Source organism: Hippopotamus amphibius, chromosome 5, assembly GCF_030028045.1.
Source record: "Hippopotamus amphibius kiboko isolate mHipAmp2 chromosome 5, mHipAmp2.hap2, whole genome shotgun sequence".
Taxonomy (NCBI): domain Eukaryota; kingdom Metazoa; phylum Chordata; class Mammalia; order Artiodactyla; family Hippopotamidae; genus Hippopotamus; species Hippopotamus amphibius.
In genome coordinates, this window is record NC_080190.1 from 6086799 (window position 1) to 6109308 (window position 22510).

Consider the following 22510-nt stretch of genomic DNA (forward strand, 5'->3'; position numbering starts at 1 on the left):
TTTGGACTTCTCAGAACAGGCGATGACACCCTCAGTTCAGTGCTGGAATCAGAATTAGCTGTTTGGTGGATTTACGCCTGGTCTGTCCAAGTGATGTCCGTTGATTACATGGTAGGGCCGTTATTCCGCAGCGGCCTGAGCCCTCATGCTCAGATCTGTGCCTTTTGCCCTTGGCTCATTTGCTGACAGAGGACCAGAGCAAACCAGCCAATGATGCAGGCTAGGTCTGTGGACCACCTCGTGAGCCCACTAGAGAGGATTCCTAGTTGGGGGCATTTCTGGGCTGAAAGGTAAGTTCACATGCGATTCTGTTGGGCATCGCCAAAGTTCCCTTGGCCTGCAAGCTGCATTGAAAGGCTTTTTTTTTTTAAATAAGTGAGTTACGTTCATTTGTATTCATGGTATGACTAATGTTTGGTGCCAGCTTTGTCATAAATTTATAATCTTTTGGTTATATTTGCTGTATTTCTTTATCTCTAAGATGTATTCATTGCTTTTTATTTATAATTTTTTTCCTAGTTTTAGGAAGGTTTGGATCTTTTTTCTAGTGGTTACATTTGTACTTGTACTTTTTTAAATCAAAGTATAGTTAACTTACAATGTGTTAGTTTCAAGTGTACAGCAAAGTGATTCAGTTATATATATATATTCTTTTTCAGATTCTTTTCCACAATGAATTATTACAAGATATTGAGCAGAGTTCCCTGTGCTGTACAGTAGGCCCTTGTTGCTTACCTATTTTATTTTATTTGTTTATTTTTAAATATTTACTTATTTATTGGCTGCATTGGGTCTTCATTGCTGCATGCAGGCTGTCTCTAGTTGGCATCTAGCGGGGGCAGCTCTTTGTCGTGGTGTGCGGGCTTCTCATTGCAGTGGCTTTTCTCATTGTGGAGCACAGGCTCTAGACACGTGGGCTTCAATAGTTGTGGCACGTGGGTTCAACAGTTGTGGCTCACGGGCTCTAGAGCCAGGCTCAGTAGTTGTGGCCCAGGGACTTAGTTGCTCCGCAGCATGTGAGATCGTCCCGGACCAGGGATCAAACCTGTGTCCTATGCATTGGCAGACAGATTCTTAACCACTGTCCCACCAGGGGAGTCCCTGCTTACCTATTTTATATATAGTCGTGTGTATGTGTTCCTCCCAAACTCCTAATTTATCCCGCCCTTTGCACTTGTACCTTTCCGAATGTCCTTAGTCCCTAGTCTGAGAGCAGCTGAAGGGGTAAGGGAGGCTGAGGAACCAGAAGGCTGTCTGGGAGTCTTTCAGACTGTCCTTCCTCTTTCTGGCTCTCCTTGCGGGTGCATGGCAGGACTGCACATCCTTCCACTTTGACAGTCTGCTGTGGCCACTGAAACCCAGCGATCGGAGGGCTTGGGAGTAGAAGCCCTGATGGGCCAGTGCAGACCGTGTGTGCCCTTTCTCCCAGCCTCAGGGGTCACGGAGGCAGAGGCCCGGGTGGGGCCTCCGTAAGCCTCTGTGATGCGCAGCGCCCCTCAGGCTGGCTCTGGGCACGTGACTGGTGCTGTGCCCACCTGGGGAGGGGCTCCAGGGCAGATTCTGATTCAGTAGGTCAGAGGGGAGGGCCGAGGCTCGGCTTCCCTGACAAGGTCCCAGGTGTGGTCAGTGCCGGCGTTCGTAGACCACGTGTTTAGTAGCCGGGCGCTGAGGCACAAAAGTGTGTTTTTGTTCTTTGTTTCTTTACTGCGTGGTAACCTAACTTGGTGGTACTCAAAGTGTGGTTCCTGGAATAGCAGCCTCCGTGCCACCACCTGGGAGCCTGGAAATGCACATTTCTGGGCTCTACTTTGTATCTACTGAGCTGGAAGCGCTGGAGCTGGGCCACCCCGGGTCGTGGGTTTCAACAGGGCCTCCCTACGATTCTGATGCAAGCGACCGCTCACCTGGCCCTTCCAGACCCATGCCCTTGGCGGGCGGTGGGGGTGTCAGATCAATTATGACTTGTGTTTAGTTATGAGTAACAGCACATCCAAAAAGCAATGGCTTGAAAATGTAAGGGTTTATTTTTGTTGTAAAAGAAATCCAGGGCCGGGCAAATAAGAACCTCCTGTACAGCACAGGGAAGTATACTAAATATTTTGTGATAACCTATAAGGGAAAAGAATCTGAAAAAGAATATATGTATACATATATATAACTGAAGCACTGTGCTGTACACCTGAAACTAATACAACATTGTAAATCAACTATACTTCAATTTAAAGAAAAGAAATCCCGAGGTGGGCAGTCTGGGGCGGGTATGGCAGGCCCACAGTGTCCTCAGGAGCTCAAGCCTCTGCCTTTCTGCTCCACTTTCCTTCAGGTGTTACCCTCATTATGATGCTTGTAGAATAGTTGCCAGGACTCCAGCCATCACGTCCACATCCACGGTGAATACCAGCTGAACCAGCTTGAGACCCTCCCGGAAGTTCTCCCAAAGGACTTCTGCTTACATCTCACTGGCTGGAGCAGTAGCCTGCCACAGCAAAATGTGGTTTTTAGCTGGGCCCATTATCATCTTGAACAAAATGAGGATTCTCTAAGTAAACAGAAAGACAAGAATGGGTATCAAGTACACAACCAACTGAGTCTACCAGGGGTGGGGGCGACTGAAGGTCTTCAGTGGTGATGTTGAAGGCGTGGAGGGAGCATTCTGTGAGCTGAAAGAGTTGTTGGATCTCATCAGAGAGCGGGAGGTTTGAATTTACCGGCTCCGAGGGGAAGCAGCTCTGGGCATAGGTATATTTCAAGTATGGAATGTGGCTGTAGGAGTGGGGACTGGAGTAGAGGTGCTGGTCATTGGCTGTAGGAGGGGCTGGAGCGAACCGTCCTTGATATGAGATCAGGAACTTTATTGTTTTTCCTGCTGCATCCCAAGCATTCTATATCAGCACCTGGTATGTAGTAGGTATTCAGTGGATGGTTGTCGGATTGAAGATAAAGAGGTCAAGCAATTTCTTTGAAAGAGCAGGTCGTGGGGTAAAAGTCTGACCTGGAACCTCCTCCCCCTCACCACACTCATGCATGCACACATGTACACACACACACACACACACACACACACACACACACACACACACACACACACACACACACATATACAGTGATGATTCTGGAATGAGAGCTGGCTCCGAGCGGGCATTTCACTCTGCAGGAGCCTTAACCAACATTCTTCTCTACTGCGCCCTTTGACACTTGGCAGGTCAGTTTGATTTTTTTCATCAGTGTTTACCTTGCAGCATTACCTGCTTGGTAATTCTCAGAGCACATAGGAAAACCTGGAGGAGGAGAAGAGACGAAAACCCGCCAGAATTATTAAGCAAAATGGAAAGGTGGCCATCGACAGCAATAAATCCTCCCAGACAACAGCATGTCGATGAACCCATGCTTTGGTGCATCCCTGCTGTGGCAGAGGCTGGTCTGTCTAGTTAGAAGTTGCATCCAAGATGGAAATGTAAGAAAGGAAAACGGTTGTGTATTACTCCACTAGAAATGTGCTACACCTCCCAGAGAAAACCATTGGGAACATTTTTGTGAGTGACAGATTGTCAATGCTTTTTATTTTTTTAATATTTCAAATTTGACAAGGATAATTGATTGCTTTTACAATTTACAAAGTGTTTTTTAAAACGAAATACGCCCTACTGAAAAAAATTATCACCTCAAATAATCACTTTTGGAAACTTTTGCAACAAGTTTTGAAAAAGCTTGAAATGTTTTTTTCTATGCTTTGGGAATTGGAGTCATGCTTTGGGATAAAGGATTATGGAAAAATTGATAATCTGGGACGGACTCTGTTTTCTTGGCGTCAGGTAGAAAGGTGTGATCTAATCATTGACTGGAACTTGTGCGTCTTCTTACCCGCAAGAGAGTTCAGGTAACTCTTTTATTAGAAAATAGGCAGGTGTGTGTGTGTGTTCATGTGTACATGTGTGTGTATATGTGTGGGTTTTATTTTTGCCTTCCAAATATTGGCTTGTATGTTTAGAGATTTTTGTTCAACAGTCTTAAGACTCTAGGAATATGACGTAGTTGAAAAAACAGGTCTGACCAGTTGCTGTGTGCAAACTCCCCACAAGCATCTTTTTTTTTAATTGAAATATAGTTGACTTACAATGCTGTGTTAGTTTCAGGTGTACAGTGCAGTGATTCATATATATATCATATATATATATATTCATATATATATATGATATATATATCAAATCTTTTCCCCATAGGTTATTACAAGATATTGAGTATATTTCCCTGTGCTATATATTAGGACCTTGTTGTTTATCTATTTTATATATAGCATTGTGTATCTGTTAATCCCAAACTCCTAATTTATACCTCTCTGCCTTTCCCCTTTGGTAACCATAAGTTTGTTTTCTATGTCTGTAGGTCTCTTTCTGTTTTGTAAATAAGTTCACCTTTTTTTTAGATTCCCCATTATAAGCAATATCATATAATATTTGTCTTTCTCTGTCTGACTTCACGTAGTATGATAATCTCCAGGTCCATCTATGTTGCTGCAAATGGCATTTCATTCTTTTTTTTTTTATGGCTGAGTAGTATTCCATTTTGTGTGTGTGTGTGTGTTGCAGGATCATATGGTAACTACATTTTTCGTTTTTTAAGGGCCCTCCATACTGTTTTGCACAGAGGCCGTAACCCACATGGTTTCTTGAAACTTGACCCTAGGACAATAATAAGGAACATACTGTATCTTTCCCCTTTCCCCTCTGAATACAGAGTTCTTCCAATCCCAGGGCTTGCATATTTTGTCCTAACGCTGTATTGACATCTTAACAACAGTTCTCAGCACGACCACCCCGCCCCACCCCACCCCTCCGCCCACCGCTATCTGCTCTGGGTTCCAGAAAGGGAAGGATCCTTTTAGAGGTCTGCAGCTGCTGACACTGCTTTTCCCAAGTTGGTTTTATTTCTTGGTCATCACCCCTCCCCCCTTAAGTCTCCTTTGGGGAGAAAGGTTTACCACTTACAGCAGAAGAAACCTGTTTACTATCTAGGAAGGCCTGGTATGGGCAGGACGTCTTGTTTCCTGAAAAGGACAGGACTCGCTTGTGTGTTTCCGCTGGCCCAGCCGCTCTTGGACGCCCCTTCATCCTTGCTGTCTGGTCTTCCAGTTGCCGTCTGGGCCCCTGGTGTCTTCTCTTCCCGATGGCGCCAGCCGCAGCTCAGCTCCTGCCGTGTGGATGGGCTTTGGGACGTGCAGGTCCCAGCACAGCTTCTCTTCCCGATCCTCTCCTCTCTGCCGGGAGCTGTTTATCCCATTTGCTGCTACCCCCCCCCCCCCACCGCCTTTCTGACTCCCCGCCTGGGCTGCAACATCTCTATGTAGAAATTTAACAGAAATATGCTGAAACAATTATCAACTGATTTTAAACAGAAGTCTAGATCAGGCGGGAGGCAGGGCACCAAGTGGACACCGCTTTCCATGAGGAAACCAAGTTTTCATCTGCTACCGGAAGATGAAGCCCTGACCAGTTAAATGATCTCTATGTCCACAAATTAGCATGTATTGAAAAGAGAATGCCTTGCCTTTCCCCATAGCAGCCGCTTCCTGTGTCCCTCCTGTGTCCCTGGGGACAGCAAAATCCTGCCTAAAGTGAGGAGAGTCCAAGATTCACCCCCGGGGCACCATTCAGAGTGGCTTTCCATTGGATGCATGCATGTCCTATCCAGCTCCCGTCTTTGATTTCCAATGAGGTGCACAGTTATGGGTTTTAATATTTATTTATTTAGTTGCACCAGGTCTTATTTGCGGCAGGTGGGCTCCTTCATTGTGGCTCGCCAGCTCCTTAGTTGTGGCATGTGAACCCTTAGTTGCGGCACGCATGTGGGATCTGGTTCCTTGACCAAGGATTGAACCTGGGCACCCTGCATTGGGAGCGTGGAGTCTTAACCACCGTGCCCCCAGGGAAGTCCCACAATTATGGGGTTTGCTGGAGGAGAGCCCACAGGTGAGGCAGGAAGGTCAGAGGGGTAAACTATACATGAGATGTAGACACAGGAGCTTAAAAAAGTGGTAATGGGTGAAGGGCAGTCTGGGGCCACTCAGGGTAGTGGCAAATAACATCAGACTTTTAGGAGAATCTGAGACCCGCCTGTAGTTGCGTTTAGAAACTGATATACATATTGATGACCCAGAAATATCAACGCAAGCTTCAGGTACTGTATTTCTAACGCAGTCTGTTGCAAGATGGTCTAGTGTTTGAGGGGAGAAAATATCACTTCCCAAACCATTCAGATGTGAGATAAAATATGGCCTTGGATTCAAGGAAGCCTACTTTGCTCAGAAACATCTCTTTGGCTGATCGGCTGGTTTCAGTCTGTTTTCAGAAGGCAGGGAGGGGTGTGGAGCTGAGACCCAAACCCTTACAGAAGCTCTTTCTAGAGAACTGGTTTCAGCTTTGACACCAAAACACCTGTAACAGATTTAAACTAGGAGATAAATGATTCTAAAGTGTGTTCTCTCTGTTATTTGCCTGCCTTGGGCTGCAGCGGGTCCCCATACAGCTCTGCTGTCTGGGCCTGTGTGTGATTTGTATGGTTTTCCTGCTCATGCCTTGCAATTCCACTGACAGAGCCTGGCGCTGTGCTGGTCCCCACACCCCCAGCCCCCCAAGCAACTGCCTTCCGCTTGCTCATTTCCTGTCATGAGCCAAAGTGCCCCCGTTATTAGAATTGTGTGCCAACGGGGGCCTAGTGGCTCCACAGGGGCTCATCTGAGAACACGAAAGATTATGTACCACCTTAATGTTTGGAAAGAAGCAGTGAAGCATCTTTTTCTATCAAATTGGTTCATTATGGCACTTTCTGGCCAGTGGAGGCGGAGTGTCTTGAGGCTCGGGCAGCCTTTTCTCATTTTGTACTAAGGGTCTGGTGGTGCCCTTACCTGGCCCGGACTCAGGTCTGTTCTCAGCTGGTCTCGATGCTGTGTCGGTGAGATACCCCTCCCCGCCCTGCCCTGCACTTGGGGCAGCTCAGAGCCCACATTTCAGCACAGAGACGCACCCTGAGGTCTGCCGTTGGACACGGTGAGGTCAGGAACAGAAAATCCAGCACAGTCCACTCCCCTGATGGTATCCCTGGCCGCCAGCCCTGCCTGACGCCCCGGCGGTGGTCAGCCCCTTGTTCTCAGGACGCATGCGTGGCTCACCACTACCTTCCCCCCAGAATCACATCCCATCAACTCTCAGGGAAGCGATGGCCCAGCCAGTCTGCTGAGCTCTCTTCTCCTGAAAGCTTTTTCCTAGCGGATGCAATGAGGTCCTTACCTTAAAAGAGCTGGCTTTGTGCTTGCTATTCAGACTTTTGGTATTGAAAATACATTGTGTATGGATACCTACATAGGTGGTAACAGTATAGACAAAAGCAATGAATCAGGCAACAGAAACTTTAGGCAGGCGGTTCTGTCTGGGTGAGTATGATCCTGGAGGGGCTCAGGTAGGAAAGCTGAAGCCCAAGGAAAGTTCTGCTTCTTAGTCTAGGAGGTTCATAGGTGTTCTCATGTCTTTAATTATAAATATAATACATTGCACAGCAAACATGAGCTTTAGAGGAGCACAGATAAACCCTATGTAATGGTCCAAGGATCTCTTCTCTGAGTCAAAGACAAGAGTTTAATAGCAGGAATTCGTGATGTTGGGTAGATCTTTTGGTTGGTTTTGGTTTACCTCCTAGAGCCTAGCTCAGCTCCGGGTAGGTGAGTTTGCTGGATAGTTGAGCTATAGAATATCAACCCAGTGGGTAATGCATTTTAGAGAGGGAATTGGGGTTGTTGCTATTTAAAGGGAACCTACAGGACCTCCAAGCATCAGGCTCAGGAAGCAGGCTCTGAGTTTCAGTCCAAGAAATAGAAAACCCGGGTAGAGGCTGCTGCGTGGTTCAACTTCTCCTAAGATGGACAGAGCCCGTGGAGGTGACGGGTCTGCATGGGAGTGATGTAGTTTAAAAATTGTGCCATGAAGAGAAAACTCTGCATCCAACCTGCGTGCAGAGTGTGTGGGAAAAAAAGATGATGTTGCCTGGCGAAGGCTCTGCCTGGGGATAGTTTCAACAGCTGACGATTGTACTTCTCAGAATCCACACAAAGCCCTGATCGATAAGCTGTCAGGAAAGTTTTTCTGTGACTGCATATTTTTCTCTTCCCCAGTTCACCAACTACATTCTACTTTGGAGGGTTCGTTTTAACGCTTTCAAGTCACAGTTGGAACCTCTGACGTGCATAGACACATTGACACAAGAATTTACATTAAACCAGACAGAAAGTTAGCTAATAAATAGGTAGATAGGTAAATAGGTAGGAGATAGATAGACAGATAGATAGATGGATGAATGGATGATAGATTTCCATAAGTCTATAAATAATCCATGAATTTAAAGAGTCTACTGTCAGGATGGAACTGGCAGATTGGGACTGCATCACTGAAAATTACTTTGAGTTTTGATTCTTTAAAAGAACTCCTAATAAAAGGAAGCAAAGGAGAAAGGAAGAACTATTTTAGGACTTTTTGCTTATGATATGTTATGCTTAAACAGAATTGACAGTTTTTGAAATACATGGTTGGAAAGATTTTTCTGTACAAATTAGCAAAGCCCCACTTTGCCGTGGGAGCCCATATCCCTCTCCAAAGGACAAGGTCTGTAACAACCACCATTTGGGGGGACTTTCATGTACCAGGCACAGGGACCCAGGGGCTACTTCACCTTTATTTTGTTTGTGTGTTTGTGGGAACAGGAACGCTAGGTCCACCCCCTCTCTGGCCCTCCTGCCTCAGGTCCCACAGCAGGGAAGCCCATGGAGGGGACCATCTATGTTCTGTCTCTTCCCACTGCTGCGCCAGCCTCACTGCGCTCAGCCTGTTCACACTGGCTGGGATGCCAGGACTCAGGGACAGAGAGGCTGGAAGGAATTGCAGATAACTAGCATTTCAAGAGAAGTCACTGCTCTAATCCGTGCCTGGTAGTCATGGGCTCATGTCCTTTTTGTGTGTAAGACATCTCAGAAAATATGGTGAGAATCTTCCAAGAATCTCGACTATTTCAGTGGTGCCCGGGACCGTTCTCCTGCCCCCTTACACAGGAGGTCTGAGTGCGTCCCACCGGCAGCCGTGCCTGTCTCCCCTTAGGTGGCCTCAGCAGAGGGAGGAGGTGACATCGGGTGAAGGTGACATCGGGTGAAGAGGCACGGCCTTATTTAAAGTGAATAACTTTTAAAACTTGATAGAGTATCCCAAAAGAAAAAGAAGGAAAGCGAAAACAAAGAGTGAAAAGAAAGTCCCTCTCCCGCCCCCAGTTCCTGGCCCCCGTACTGCCCTCACCCAAGACAGCCCAGTTCCTAGGGTCTTCAGGGTCCTTGCAGAGATGTTCCCAGCAGATTAGCACTGACTGGGAAAGCAGATCTGACACACTGTCCACCCTTGCTCACTTGATGATGTGTCTTAGAGATGATTCCACATCTACCCAGGAGCGCACGCCTTGTTCTCTTTCACTGCTGCGAAGCACGGGAGTGCTGTAATTTATTGAAGAGTCTCCTACTGATGAGCGTAAGGTGGTTTCCAGAACTTTGATATTACAATGTGGTCACAAGCAACACGTACACCTTTTAGACACGCTGTTTTATTGGAGATGAGCACAGACACCTGATCAATTACCTCCTGCCTCTGCACTTGCCGTAGGACGTAACCCAGCATCAATGTTTCTGGAATAATCACGATAACAAACATTTATTACATGTTTACTGTGTATCAGGTACTGTGCTAAACACCTTGCCTGGATCGTTATTTTATTATAGTATTGCCTCGATTTTAACATTTAGTATTTATATTAATAATATGCATGTGTTGTTTATTATATAAAGTATGATTATATAAATTCCATAAATATGTTGCTTATTAAGTAGGTAAACTTGTTACAAAAATAAATACGATAATAAAATTAAATATATAATATTTAATATTATTACCTTGCTATAGTATTCACCTCAATTTTATAGCTGAGGCCAGCTAGCATACAAGTGGTGGAGGTGTGATTTGAACCCAGGTATCTGGCCCCAGAGTCAATGTGCTAAACCACCCACTCAGTTATCTACTGTCCAGAAGGTCTTCTGAGCTCCTGAGGGTACCAGGGATCACAGTCTCTTTAGAGCCACATGCATGATAGCCGTGCATGTAGAGGGCTCCCAAGGGAACCCCAGGGACGTCTGGCCAGGACTGGTGACCATGTGTCGTTGCTGGGTGAGGACGTGCACAGTGGCATCAGTGGCTCCCATCCCTCCGCATCCCCCCACCCCCCGCCCTGAGGCAGTGCTGCAGCCCATCTGGGAGAGCACGGTGTGCAGAAGTCAGTATGTTGGAGGAGGGCTCATCAGATGTTTTGAGCACAACTCTCATTTTATTTTTAGTAGAACCAAAAGTATTTTCTGGAAGCAGCGAGAAGCAACAAGAAGGAGCACGTGTGACTGTGTCTGCTCCCCCTGTGGAACGGAAGCTGGTTAAAGATCCCCTTCCTGATGGGTCTAGCTCTCCAAGCAACAGCTGTCAGTCTAGTGACCTCTCTGAACCCGCAGAGAGTCAACAGCAAAGCTTCCCGAAACCCAGCATCCCTTTACCTGGGTTCCTTTGCCCCTTCCAAGATTTACGCACATCTCTGCAGGAAGACCATGGTGTTCAGATAGAGAGAGAGTTCCCCAAAGGTAAGGAGCGAGGGCGGTAGGGTTGAGATGATTCTGCCTTGATCTTCATAGGGTAAACGGTGCAGGGTCTTTCCAGGCCCTGGTTCACTTGAGCTTCTCTTATGAAGCTGCCTTTTCTCCAACTGTACAAGCAGAGAGGGAAGCAGGACCCGCAGGTTTAAATGGGGGGCAAGTTCTACCTCCCAAGCATCGAGAAGGCAGCACTGCACAGGTCAGGAATTTCCAGCCCTACTGTGCACAAGGCCAGCACTGCCTGAGACTGAAAAGAAAGCTGCTCCAGGTGCCTGGCAGGCTCTCAGGCTTAGCTAGGAAAGATTTGAGATCTGGTGTGGCTGCCCTGAAGGCAGCAGGTCCGCCAGGCTGACCATGGTGCTCAGTAACTGACTAGCTGGGATAATAGCTGAAGGGTGTAGGTGCCCACGTGTGTCAGGCACTTAACAAACATGACCTCACAGTGCCTTTGAGATAGGTCACCATCTCAGCCTTTCAAAACGAGAATTCAAACCCGGCCATCATTTCTCTAAAGGCCAAGTGGCTGACCCCCTCCAATACTGCAGTGACTACATATATATATATATGAATAAAATAGAAAAAAAGATCTGTGGTATCCAGTTAGATCATAGGAAAATTTAGATTTCCTGTCACTCTAAAAATTTTCCCAAAGAGCTATGGATAGGACAGAAAGAAAAAGATTATAGAGTTTTGGATTGAAAAAGTTAAAATATTTATGGTAATTGATAACAATAATTTTTCTTGGAACCCAAGTGAATCCCTAGCTCACTATTCATTAATACACTAAAGAAGCATGTATTGAATACCGCCCTGTATACCATCAAAGAAGCATTTATTAAACACCTACTGTGTACCAGCACTGTGTGCAGTGCTTCCTGCCCTCCAGGTGCTCTCAGTCCAGTGCCAGAGACATTGGGGTCATAACCATGCCTGTGGCAAACTATCAGGAAGCTGAGGACAGCTCCAGATGCTTCAAGGAGGGACTGGACAGAGACCTCTTCCTCAAGGAAATGACTTTGAGAAAGAACGTGAAAGCCGATTAGAGGTTTAAAAGTCAGACCCGAGGGTGAAAAGTATTGCAGGCTCAGGGAAAGGCACACACAGAGCAAAGAATGGATGGAAAGAGCACGGCTGATCTGGGCTCCAGGGGACTGGAGGGAGTGCAGGGGTAGAGGGGAGGCCTAGTGTGAATCCAAGGTCACATGGGTCAAGTTGGAAGGTCCTTGTAAACTCACTAAGGGAGTCTGAGCTGAAGGCTGGGCCAAGCCCTTGAAGGGAAGAGAACCTAATTAGATTTGCTCTGAAGGCGGTTGTCTCCTGGACAGTGTGGAGGATGGAAGAGAGAGGGCCAGGGAGGGTGTTGAAACCAGCCAGAGATGAGTACAGACCATGTCGCTGGGAAGGACTGACCACAGTAGTGGAGACTTTGAAATTGATGGATGAAGCTTTGTTGTGAGCACTGAGGAAGATGGGCGGGTTAGGACTGCCCTTGGGTCTCTGGATCTGGTGGTAAGGAAGGGTGGGAGGAAACCGTGGCTTCCCTGAGTACAGAGTGAACTAGAATAAAGGTTCACAAGAGATGCAAACAGTACCATGGAAAGTGTAATTAACTCTAGCTGGAGGAGGTTGGGGGAGAGATATCTGGGTTAGTGGTTAGACCTGAAGCAGGGATGGGGGAGCAACAGGGAAATCTCCAGAAAGAACAGGAGCAAATACTTAGAAGAACAAGGAGAAAGATCTGCGAACCTCTAAGTAGTGTGTTGTTGGTAGAGAATCAGAACTGGCAGCTAGAGGTGGAACACCCACCATGAACGAGCCATGGGAGTCAGCTCTTCTTGTAGGGCTTGTAGGTGGTAGAGAACATCGATGGCTTTTAAATGGAGGCAATTACAGCTGATCCAGACCAGAGAGGATCTGGGTGTTAATGGTGGAGGTTATAACTGGGCGGCTCAGATAAAAGATTCACAGAACCATGGAGATGTGTCCTGTGGCCACCTCTCCACTCCCAAAAGAACTAGCTGCTTCCGGGCACCCCGGCTGGCAGTGTGCAGAGATGCACAGTGGATATGACATTGTCCAGCCCTCAAGAGAGTCGCAGCCTTGTGGGTGTAGAGCATCCTGTGACAGGCCCGCTGGTGCTGCGGGGTGTGTGAAGTGTGCCCCACAGCAGGCACACAGGGGAGGCAGGACGGAGCGTGCCTCAGGAAGCGGAGGGCAGCCTCCTGAAAAATTGGGGCTCAGCCTGGAGGCAGGAGGTCACCAGGTAGAGGGATCAAAGGGGCTTCGTGGAGATGCGAGGGCATGTACTTGAAAAGTGAGGAGACCACCACTGAGTTTTAGAGCCAGAGAGGCCGGTGAGGCTGTGGTTGGGGGGACATGTGGTGAGAGGAGGAGGGGAGCTCAGACAGGGAGAGTGGGCTGGGACAGACATTGTGTTCCAGGCGGAGCAGCTGGTCAGTAGGTGGTCAGTGAATGTGGTGACCCTGCGCGAAGTGCTGTAGCATCTACTCATCCCCTGACCTCTTCTACCAAGGAGTGTCTAAACGGCTCCAGGATGGGGCCGGATCCAAGGGTGAGACAGAGAGAGTTCCGATTATGAATGCAAAGCCAGTGCTGGTCTCCGGCAGATTAAGGGGAGGGAATAAATAATTGAACACCGTTCCTCTGTCTTACATCATTAGTGTAGCAAACCTAAGATAAATTAATACACGGTCCCCAAACAACCCCCCTGTAATACTTGTACAGGACACGCTTAATAGGAAGCGCAGAATAGAGAGTTTCTTTGCATGGGGAGCAAAGGCATTTTGAACATCAGAAGCCAAGGGAGTACCTCCACGGCATCATTAGCGAGTCTCGAGGGCTGGCTGCATACAAACATGCCTCCCCGCGACCAGGGCAGCCGGGGGTCTGCAATGTGTCACCATCTCGTCAGCGTAACGAGGCCCATTGATAACCCACTGGTGTTTCTATTTTCAACATTGTCTTCTGCGTCTGACGGTGCTGAGGGGACAGGAGAAAATCACTTGGTCCCCTCTCAGTGGAATTCTACATCTTCTCTCCCAGGAGATTACACGTGCTGTGACTTGGTTGTTAAAATCAAGGAATGCAGGAAGAGCGAGCACCTCACCAGGCCCGAGCCCGAGCCAGCGGCCCCCAAGCCAGCACCCCACCAGGGACCCGAGACCCACGATCTGCCAGAAGACTGTTCCGAGAGCCAGCAAGTGCCCGCGAGCTCCTTGACCTTGCAGGTAAGGCCCCCCGTGCCTTCCAGCTTCATTCTCCCACCAAGGGGAGACTTTTCCCGAGGGAGTCCATGGGCACATGACCTCGCTTCTGCTTCTGAGGCTGGAGACCTGACGCTGCTTCCTGGTGGCTGTGTGACTCTGGGTAGGTCCCCTAACCCCTTTGGGCCTCTGTTCCACTGTGTGAGTAAGGAGATGATGATATCCACACCAACAGGCTAGGATGGGGATCGCATAACATCCGCAGTGACTGTGAATGGAGCAATGACAGCATTCGTTGAGAACTTTCAGGTGCCCAGACGTGGAGGGGGTTGCCTCGTGGGCATTAGGGCCTTCCATCCTTACGGCCCTGTGAGGCAGGAGTCCCTATAACCCCACATTCAGATAAGAATATTAAGCCTTTGAAAGATTAAGGAAGTACCAAAGTCACATGACCTTGAGTTTAAGGATATGGAAGTTTCTTTTGGTATCTTTCCCCAGTTGTAGAAGTAATATGTACACATTTTTTTAATGCACAGATATAAAGATGAGAAAGACAAGCAACCCAGAGAAAGCCAGCTACACCTCCTGGGAGACACGTGACATGTTGTAACCCCCGCTGCAGACGTGCAGCAGGCTCTCCCTGCCAGCCCTGCACCCCTGTCCCCTGGGTGGGCCCACTGGGAGGGACTCAAGTGCCCCCAGAGCAGCCTAAGCCTCCAGCCTCAGGGCAGGCAGCCAAGGCAGCAGCCACACCTGGGCCCATAGGCCGTTCCCAAGGGTCCATCTCTCCAGGCCCCAGTGACTCGTGCCTGGCACCTGGGGCATCATCTTGGAGGCTGAGAGACTCCTTTCTTGGCACAGCGGCCAGGGGCACCCGTCTGTGACACGGGGTGGCGGGGGGGGGGCCCACGTTGCCCTCTCCCTGGAAAGTCTGAGCTCCTCGAGGGCTGGGAGAGGAATGGGGCAGAGGACATCTCTGCTACAGCGGCACCTCTGCAGGGCCTGTGCTGAGCACCTGCCGTGTGCACAGCTGGGGCAGTGGCTGTGAGGGATGCGACATGGAGGAGACTGGCCACCTGCCGTCCAGGAGCTCACAGCCTAGCGTGACAATACATGTGTATGAATCACTCGTGCGGGGTGGTCCGTGAGGTACCACGATGCTCAGGCTGAACAGGGAGACCCAGCAGTTTACTGGGAGAACTGAGACTTGAGCCGATGGGCGTGGCTGGGCGTGGTACTCTGGGTAGGGGATCAACCTGGATAGCGGTTTGTAGGGAACAGCAAGTGAAGACAATGAAAGGCGGGGTGGGAAAAGCATGGGACACCCACAGCTGAGGGTCTCCAGGCGACCTACCAAATTACAGCGAGCCTCCGTTTTTGCCTCTGACCAAGGGGGATAAATATATATGCCTTCCATAATCGATGCAGAGATTCTCAGACAACAGATATACATAAAGCGTGGAGCTTAGTGTCTAGCACAGAGCAGAATGTCAGGGCTGGTTATTCCTCTTCAGCAAACCTGTGGGGGTGGGGGGCTTCGTTCATGCACGAGGAGGGGATGCGGCGAGAGACGAGGCTGAGGAAATGTGGGGATTCTGACCTCCTCTCTGGAACCTGCAGGAACATTTTGCAAAGGCAGAGCTCCCCTGCCAGCTCTTTCTTCCTGGGAGGAGAAGCTGTTTGTTAACTACGATTACTGCTTCTCCTGAAGAGACACATGTTTCATGCTGGGAGGATGATCTGGTCCTGTGCTGCTTAAGGCATCCAGCTCCCAGCAGAAGCAGGTGACTCATAACGCCCCCATTCCTTTCCCACCCATGTCGCTTTGGAATACAGAATTCAGGGCATTCAGATTCTGGAAATGGATGAATTGACAGGTAGGAGAAGGAACGGGTGGAGGTGTGCCTTCGTGCTCACAGTTTGATGCTGGTAATTATCAGTGGTGCTGCGGGGGTGGCCCTTGGTGCTGACTGAGACCTGCGTTGTCCACGTACATGTGCTGTCTTTCCATGAGGTGTTGGGAGAAAACTGGGACGTGCTCACACACTGTACTTTTGATCAGCCTCTTGACCAAATCAGACGGCTGTGTTGCCTTTCTGCATCACTTCTCTTAAGAAGAAAATGTTTTCTTGGCTCCTCTTAGGAGGCCCTGGAATCCCGCAAACCTCACTTCATTTCTCGCTCACAAGAACGTCTGAAGAAGCTAGAACACATGGTTCAGCAGAGAAAAGCCCAGCGGAAGGAGAGCCTGGGCCAGAAGCAGAGCCTCCTGCCCGTCCGCGCCAGCAAGAAGCAGTTCACCGTTCCCCACCCTCTTAGCGGTAAGCTTCAGGCGCCTCGGGAGGGCCAGCGCGACTGCAGGATCCCAGGGCTGGGACCTTCACCCAAGCTGATGGTCCAGATGCTGTCCCCGTCAGGTGCAGGACTCGTGTTCGCCCGAGTACCCAGACCTCAGGGTCATAGGCCTGCCCCGGGAGCCAGCCCATCTTGAGAGATTATATATGGGCACTGAATTCCACAGAAATCACTTGGGACACAAAGTTACTATTTTAGTTGGGAGAGAAGCCACAGCACTGTAGCAGCCCAGGGCAGCGGTTCAGATTCTTAGCTCCTTAACAGATATTTGCAAGAGCTGCCCTTTGCCCTTGGTAGATTGCAAAACAGGTCTCAGGGTGAGAGGTTGACTCCAGTGTGTCTGCATCAACATCCGTCATCTTGAAACCCCTTTCCTGCTGTGAGCTCAGAGACGGGATGGCCAGCTTTGCAAGCGCCGGGAGGCCGGTGTCACACTGACCCTGCAAGGGCGGCGCTCGTGGACTGCCTGGAGAAGGTGCTATCAGGACCCTTCTCTGGGCCAGGCTGCATGCTGGGAGCGGGGGAGAGTGCAGTGAGCAGCGCTGGCCTCGGGCCTTTCTTCACGGAGTTTATAAACAGACTATTAAACCAGCAAGGATAACCAGAAGAGACAAGGGCTGCAGTGAGGACATGGGAGCATATTCTGATGGGCTGCCAACTCAAATCTTAAAATCTGAAGGCCCGAGGAAACCTCCGTTTTATTTCTTTGTTTAGTGGAATAAGATCTTTCTCCCTAGGAAAATGTTCTGGCCCCCAGGAGGTGAAATCACGGGTCTAATTCTGAATACAAGTCCTCTGGAGAAATAACCATATTCAATAAAATGCAGCTTAGCAAATATTACCAAGATCTTACAGGGGGCTGGTGGACAGAGGGTGCGGCAACAGAATTCCTGTTAACCTTGGGCAGGCTACGTCCCCCTCAGCCCTGCAGAGCTCTGCTGGGGGAGTCGTCCAAGACCCCAGCAAGGGCGAACTTGAACACATCCTTCTCATGGTGAACTATCTGGTAGTACACTTGCTGCCTGGCCCCAGTGACACTTTCCAAGATGTTGAGAAAAAGAAATCAACAAAATATATGTGCAAAGACTTTCTCCGCTTGAAAATGTCTCTCTCATCGGGGTTTGAAGCCGACTGGCAGATAGAGACTATTTGGGTGTGTTCTCCGGCAGCTCCTTAGTCTCTGGCTCAACAGAGAGCAGTCTGGGTTCAGGTGCAGATTGCTCAAGCTGCCATGAGGGACCAAGTGTCAGTCACAACTGGGGGTTCCCCTGGGGCCTTCAATGTCCAGGCGTGTTCTGAGGAGGGCTGCCAGGGTGCCCATGGTGTGTGGGCCACTTGACCTCAACCTCTTTGAAGATCCTGCTTGATGAAAATGGTTAGATAAACAAATGTGTTGTCAACAAATATAAAACAATGTCACGTTAGAGCTCAACATATGTATTCACAAAAAATGGTGTCTACAAGGCTTCCTTTTCGGTCAGCTCCCATCACTTTGCATAGAAAAAAATGGAGATCATGGATGTGTGGGAACTTGTGATGCGCGGGGCCATTCATCCTCGTCCCCTGGGCCAGCTACCTCCCAGCTGTGCCACACGGCGGGCCTCAGTGGTCTGGAGTGTCGTCATCTCGAGTATCAGAGGGAGGCTGCCTTGGTCATCCGTATCCATTTCCTAGGGCCGCTGTAAGAAACGACCCTAGACTGGGTGGCTACAGTGACAGAGCTTGATTCTCTCACAGTCTGGGGGCGTCCAAAATCCAGGCATCCACGGGATGGATTCCTTCTGGAGGCTCAGAGGGAGAATCCATCCTCTGCCCTCCTCCCAGCTCCAGTAGCTTCTGGCAGCTTCTGGCATTGCTTGGCTTATGGATGTGTCATTCTAATCCCCACTTGCATCTCCCTTGTGTCTGTGTGTCTTTGTGACCAAATTTCCTCTTCTTATAAGGACATCGGTCATGGGAGTAGGGCCCACCCTCATCCAGTATGACCTCATTTTAACTTGCACACATCTGCACATTCCCTATTTCCAAATCAAGTTGCAGGTACAGGGGAGGGGGCTTGAACGTATCTTTTTGGGGAGACAGTTCTATCCACTCCATCATCCAACTGTGATGTTTTGCCCCAAACAGATATTACCCTTACAAGTTCATATTCCTTTGAATGAAACTCTTAAAATCGTGTATAATAATAAAAGGTGATCAGACCCAGTCGATAGTCTTAAATAACCAAGGCACCTTTTTATTCCCCAAATTCCAAGGCAGTCCTAATGACTAGAATGCTCTGGGCGGACTTCAACGTAGGGTTTTATGGCCACTCTTCTGATCCCCGCGGTATTTATGGTTGATGAGAGGTTTACCCTCGTGTTTGTTGGTATTAGGTCGGCTCAATCAGACAGCTTCTGAAACCAGAGCCTCGTGCGAGCTCTGGACAAGCGCAGGGAGTGCTTAAGGCCCCATTAAGCGAGTCTGCAGGACACATCTTGTCTTCAGCCTGTCTGCTGGCAAGATGATAAAAGCAAGCTGCAGATGTTTTTCTTACACGCTAAATTAGTTAATAAATCATATGCGTGAACGAGCTCCGGCTACAGTGGCAAGACGTCTGTTAGAAGGAAGACTCGGATTGCTTTCCGAGCTGGGGTGGCTGCCTCTGATCAGGGCCCGCCTGGCACAGACCTGAGAGGTTCAGGTGGGACCTTCAGCAGCTGACAAACGCCCACTCGGGCAGGGGCTGCTGGCAAAGCGCACGCCTGAAGTCAAGGACGATTACAGCAAGGGCCAGCGGGCCAGCTCTGCTTCCCGTTGGCTAATGAATCCTGAGCAGTCTCTAAGGCACGGGGCAGTGACACGTGCATGCGGACATGCGTGTGCGTGCACATGTATGTGAGTGTTCGTTGGGCTGCCTGTGTGCAGATGCGGGATTTTCATCACCAACTGGGACCAGAGAGAGTCTGGGAATTAGCGTTGTGAAGGTCCTGCCTACAACCCCAGCCTGTCTTGACTAACTCATCATCTGTAGTTGAGTTCCCAAAGCTAACAAACATGTGGTCTCTTTCCTTGTCTGGGAGCCACCTGGGCGTGGCTCCAGCAGTGACTCAAGGAGCATCTTCATCCGTCTCTCAGCAAACCTTTCTTGAGAACCCGCTGTGTGCCAGGCACAGTCCCTGGGCTCACAGACCTCCCCACCTCGTGGGGAAAGCACGTAGGCAATGATCTTGGGATTTGCCAAGTGCCATGAAAGGAGGTTGCCATGGCAACTCACAGGCGGTGGCCTTGCTCCCACCTTGGGATACGGTCCTGATGGAGGAGACCTCGTACTGCATTAGGGTGAGGAGAGACTATGAGGGTGAGTAGTAATTAGGGTGGGGAGGGCGGGATGTGCTGGGGGAGGATGTGGAAGCACCACAGGGAGAGGTCATTGGGTGCTCAGTTCAGCTATGGCTGGACTGTAAAATGGGGGTGGGGAGCAGAGGGGGAGACAGAGGCGCTGAAGAGGAGTCCAGGGGGCTACCAGGCATTGTATATGCTGCTTCTGGGTTTCTCTTTATTCTGCGGTCAAAGCCGACGCTATGTAGCTCCAGGCAAGATGTGATGAAGGCAGGCTAGACAGTGGAATGCTGAAGGGCGACAGATGCAGGGTGACAGAATCGGTGGGACGTGGTGACTGCCGAGTTGTGGAGAGAAGATGAGCCTCAAGGAAGTGGGAGGAGGGTGGCCTTTGCTCTTAGCGTCTGAGGTACCAACTCGCTAACCTGTGGGCTCGCCTTCCTTCCCCAGTCAGGGCTCCCCCTGCCCATGTCTTACCTGGGGCTAAAAGCGGGGCTTCCTCATCAGCTCTGCACAGCTCCTGGGGTCCCAGGGGCAGTGACTGGTCATGTTCAAAGGCTTACCGTAAGCTGGGAGTTAGAATGTTCCAGAATCAGTCATTGCTTCTATCCTGCAGGATGCCTCTGGGGCAGGAAGGGCTGAAAGCATGTGGGAAGCATCAGGTACAGCACCTGCAGGTAGTAGGCAGTTTAGCACCTGCAGTTAGTAGGCAGGAGAGCACCTGTAGGTAGAGGGGCTCAGTCAGTATCTCCTGGTGACCAGTCTGTGGCTTTATCCCGCCCTCACTGTGACTCCCGCAGCGGGACCCTCACCATCTCTAGATTTTCAGACTCCCTGGATTCCATCCCCACCCTGCAACCCAGACCCCTTCCAGCCTGACTTGCCTACCTGCCTACTTTCTCCCATTGGTCTCATTGGCTGTCCTTCCTTACCTCTGGGAACATTCCCCATCAGTGCCCCCAGACCACCTGATAGAAGCCTCGTCTGTCCCTCTTCTTCTCTGCCCTGCAACATCCTGCCTAACCTCCCTAGCCCATCTCAAATTCAGCCTCTGTCTTAACCTCTCATCCCCAAGGCTCTTGCTTCTGACTGTAATGCATGGTGACTTTCACTTCCCAGTTGAGCGCTTTGCTCACTGGGAATCACTGCTGCTCCCTGTACTCAGGGCCACAGCCAGCAGGGAAGCCGAGCAGGGCTCAAACACAGCCCACATTGCCTTGCCACTGTCTCAGTTTATTTCCCCTCTCATAGTTGGGGTGGTCCTCCTGGCTCTTTCAGGTTGTCTCCTTCACCTGGGAATGTGTAGGAAACCCATCAGAAAGATGGTTTTAGGAAAACCCTTCTTCCAGGAAGCCCTCCCTGACTACTCCCATCAGTCTCCACCTCCTTACCTCTTCCACTGGAGCACTCCTGTCTCTTGTATCTCTCTAGATGGCCTACCTTCTTACCTTTACACTTTGGATTATAGTCGTGTGAGTGTGCCAGAAGAATCTCCCTGGATTCTAAGTGCCGGTGGGCACACGCCACACCAAGTCACTCTGGGAAGCTCTGCTGCGTGTAGCAAAGCAGAATAACTTAATCTGAATTGCATTATCCACACTTCCCAAGGTGAGCCAAGCACAGCCATTTACATCACGGACCAGTAGAGGGGTGGAATTCTCCAGAAGGCACTGCAGATTCCTTCTCCAGCTGATCTGCTTTCACTGATGGTTTCTGGCTGGAGCAAGTATTAAAATTAATTTGCATTCCCCGAGCGTCTAGCTAGAGAAGTGACCCAGCAGACATGAGATGGCTGGGGAAGTCATCGCAGTAATAAAAACGTGCTATTCAGCACGCAGCTAGCACTGGCCACACCGTCCCTATTATTACCGATCTGATCTCATGAATGTTTTTCCATCAATCATCTGAATAAATATTTGGGGCTAGTTCTCCCAATATTACTCACAAAGGAATTTTAAAATGCGCTTATCAGATAAAAGTCAATTGTTACTTCATCAGTCTGCAAAGAAAACAAGAAGCATGATTTAGCTACAAGACTGTTTCCCTAATTCAAACATATTTGTGTGTACACTGTTACTGGTGTCCTTCGCGGACCAATGATAAAGCTTTTGTGTTGTGTTTTTTCCTAAGAAACAAGGGAAAAAAAGATCAATTTATGTCTGTTGATTAGAAGTAGAACTATTTTATTCTAATTAAAACAATGCAAAGTAAAAAACACAGAATTGTAGAATGGTAAGGGAAAATGTCTTTATGGGAACTCTCCCAATTGCCTGAATTTTATTTTCCAAATGATTTCCCTTTTATCCCACAGTGCAGTTCAGTAATAAACCTTGCAGTGACACTAAGGATATAAATCTACTTGGCAACCAGAATGAAAGTTTATTCATCATGTATAAATCACCATATTTTGTGGTTCTCTAAATAATGCTGGAATTGGAGCAGTGACTTTCACATCAACAGCTAGCCTTTCAGACATGTCCTAGATGTAGCTTTTTCATGATGAAGTGCGATCTGAGCCATTGTTACAGTTCCTTTATACAAGTGATTTAAACTTGCCATTCAACACACGCATTCTTAAGAAAATGTGGCAAAAGTATACCAGATTTTATATATCAATATGTATAAAGTCCTATTGTATAGCCACAAATAACTTTGAAAACTGAGAACTAATTATAACTGTTAATATTCTTCTACTGCCATTTTTCTCCCCAGCATCCTTAAGCCTAGACTATCCAAAATGCATTTCAGAGGGAGACCGATCCTTTCAGATTGTTTTGTATGCTGTATTCTCTGGGAGGTTTACAATGTGCTTGTATATTAAAGGCACTGATAAGTCCTGCAACAAGGAAGCCTGCTTAAATTTGTTTAAGCTTGTTTTCTCTAAACTTCTTTGACC

General features: G+C 48.8%; 1 protein-coding gene across 5 annotated transcripts in view; it reads left to right on the plus strand.

Moving 5' to 3' along the window:
* The window catches only part of C5H10orf90 (chromosome 5 C10orf90 homolog), an 83235-nt gene that overhangs the window by 46215 nt on the left and 14510 nt on the right, over positions 1-22510 (plus strand). For 3 of the 5 annotated variants that reach the window (XM_057734681.1, XM_057734676.1, XM_057734678.1), the window contains 3 exons: positions 10412-10702; positions 13778-13962; positions 16082-16259. In XM_057734681.1, coding sequence (XP_057590664.1) covers positions 10412-10702; positions 13778-13962; positions 16082-16259 — 654 coding nt within the window. The remainder of the gene's footprint in view (positions 1-10411; positions 10703-13777; positions 13963-16081; positions 16260-22510) is intronic. The other 2 variants (XM_057734677.1, XM_057734679.1) reach the window with 2 other exon arrangements.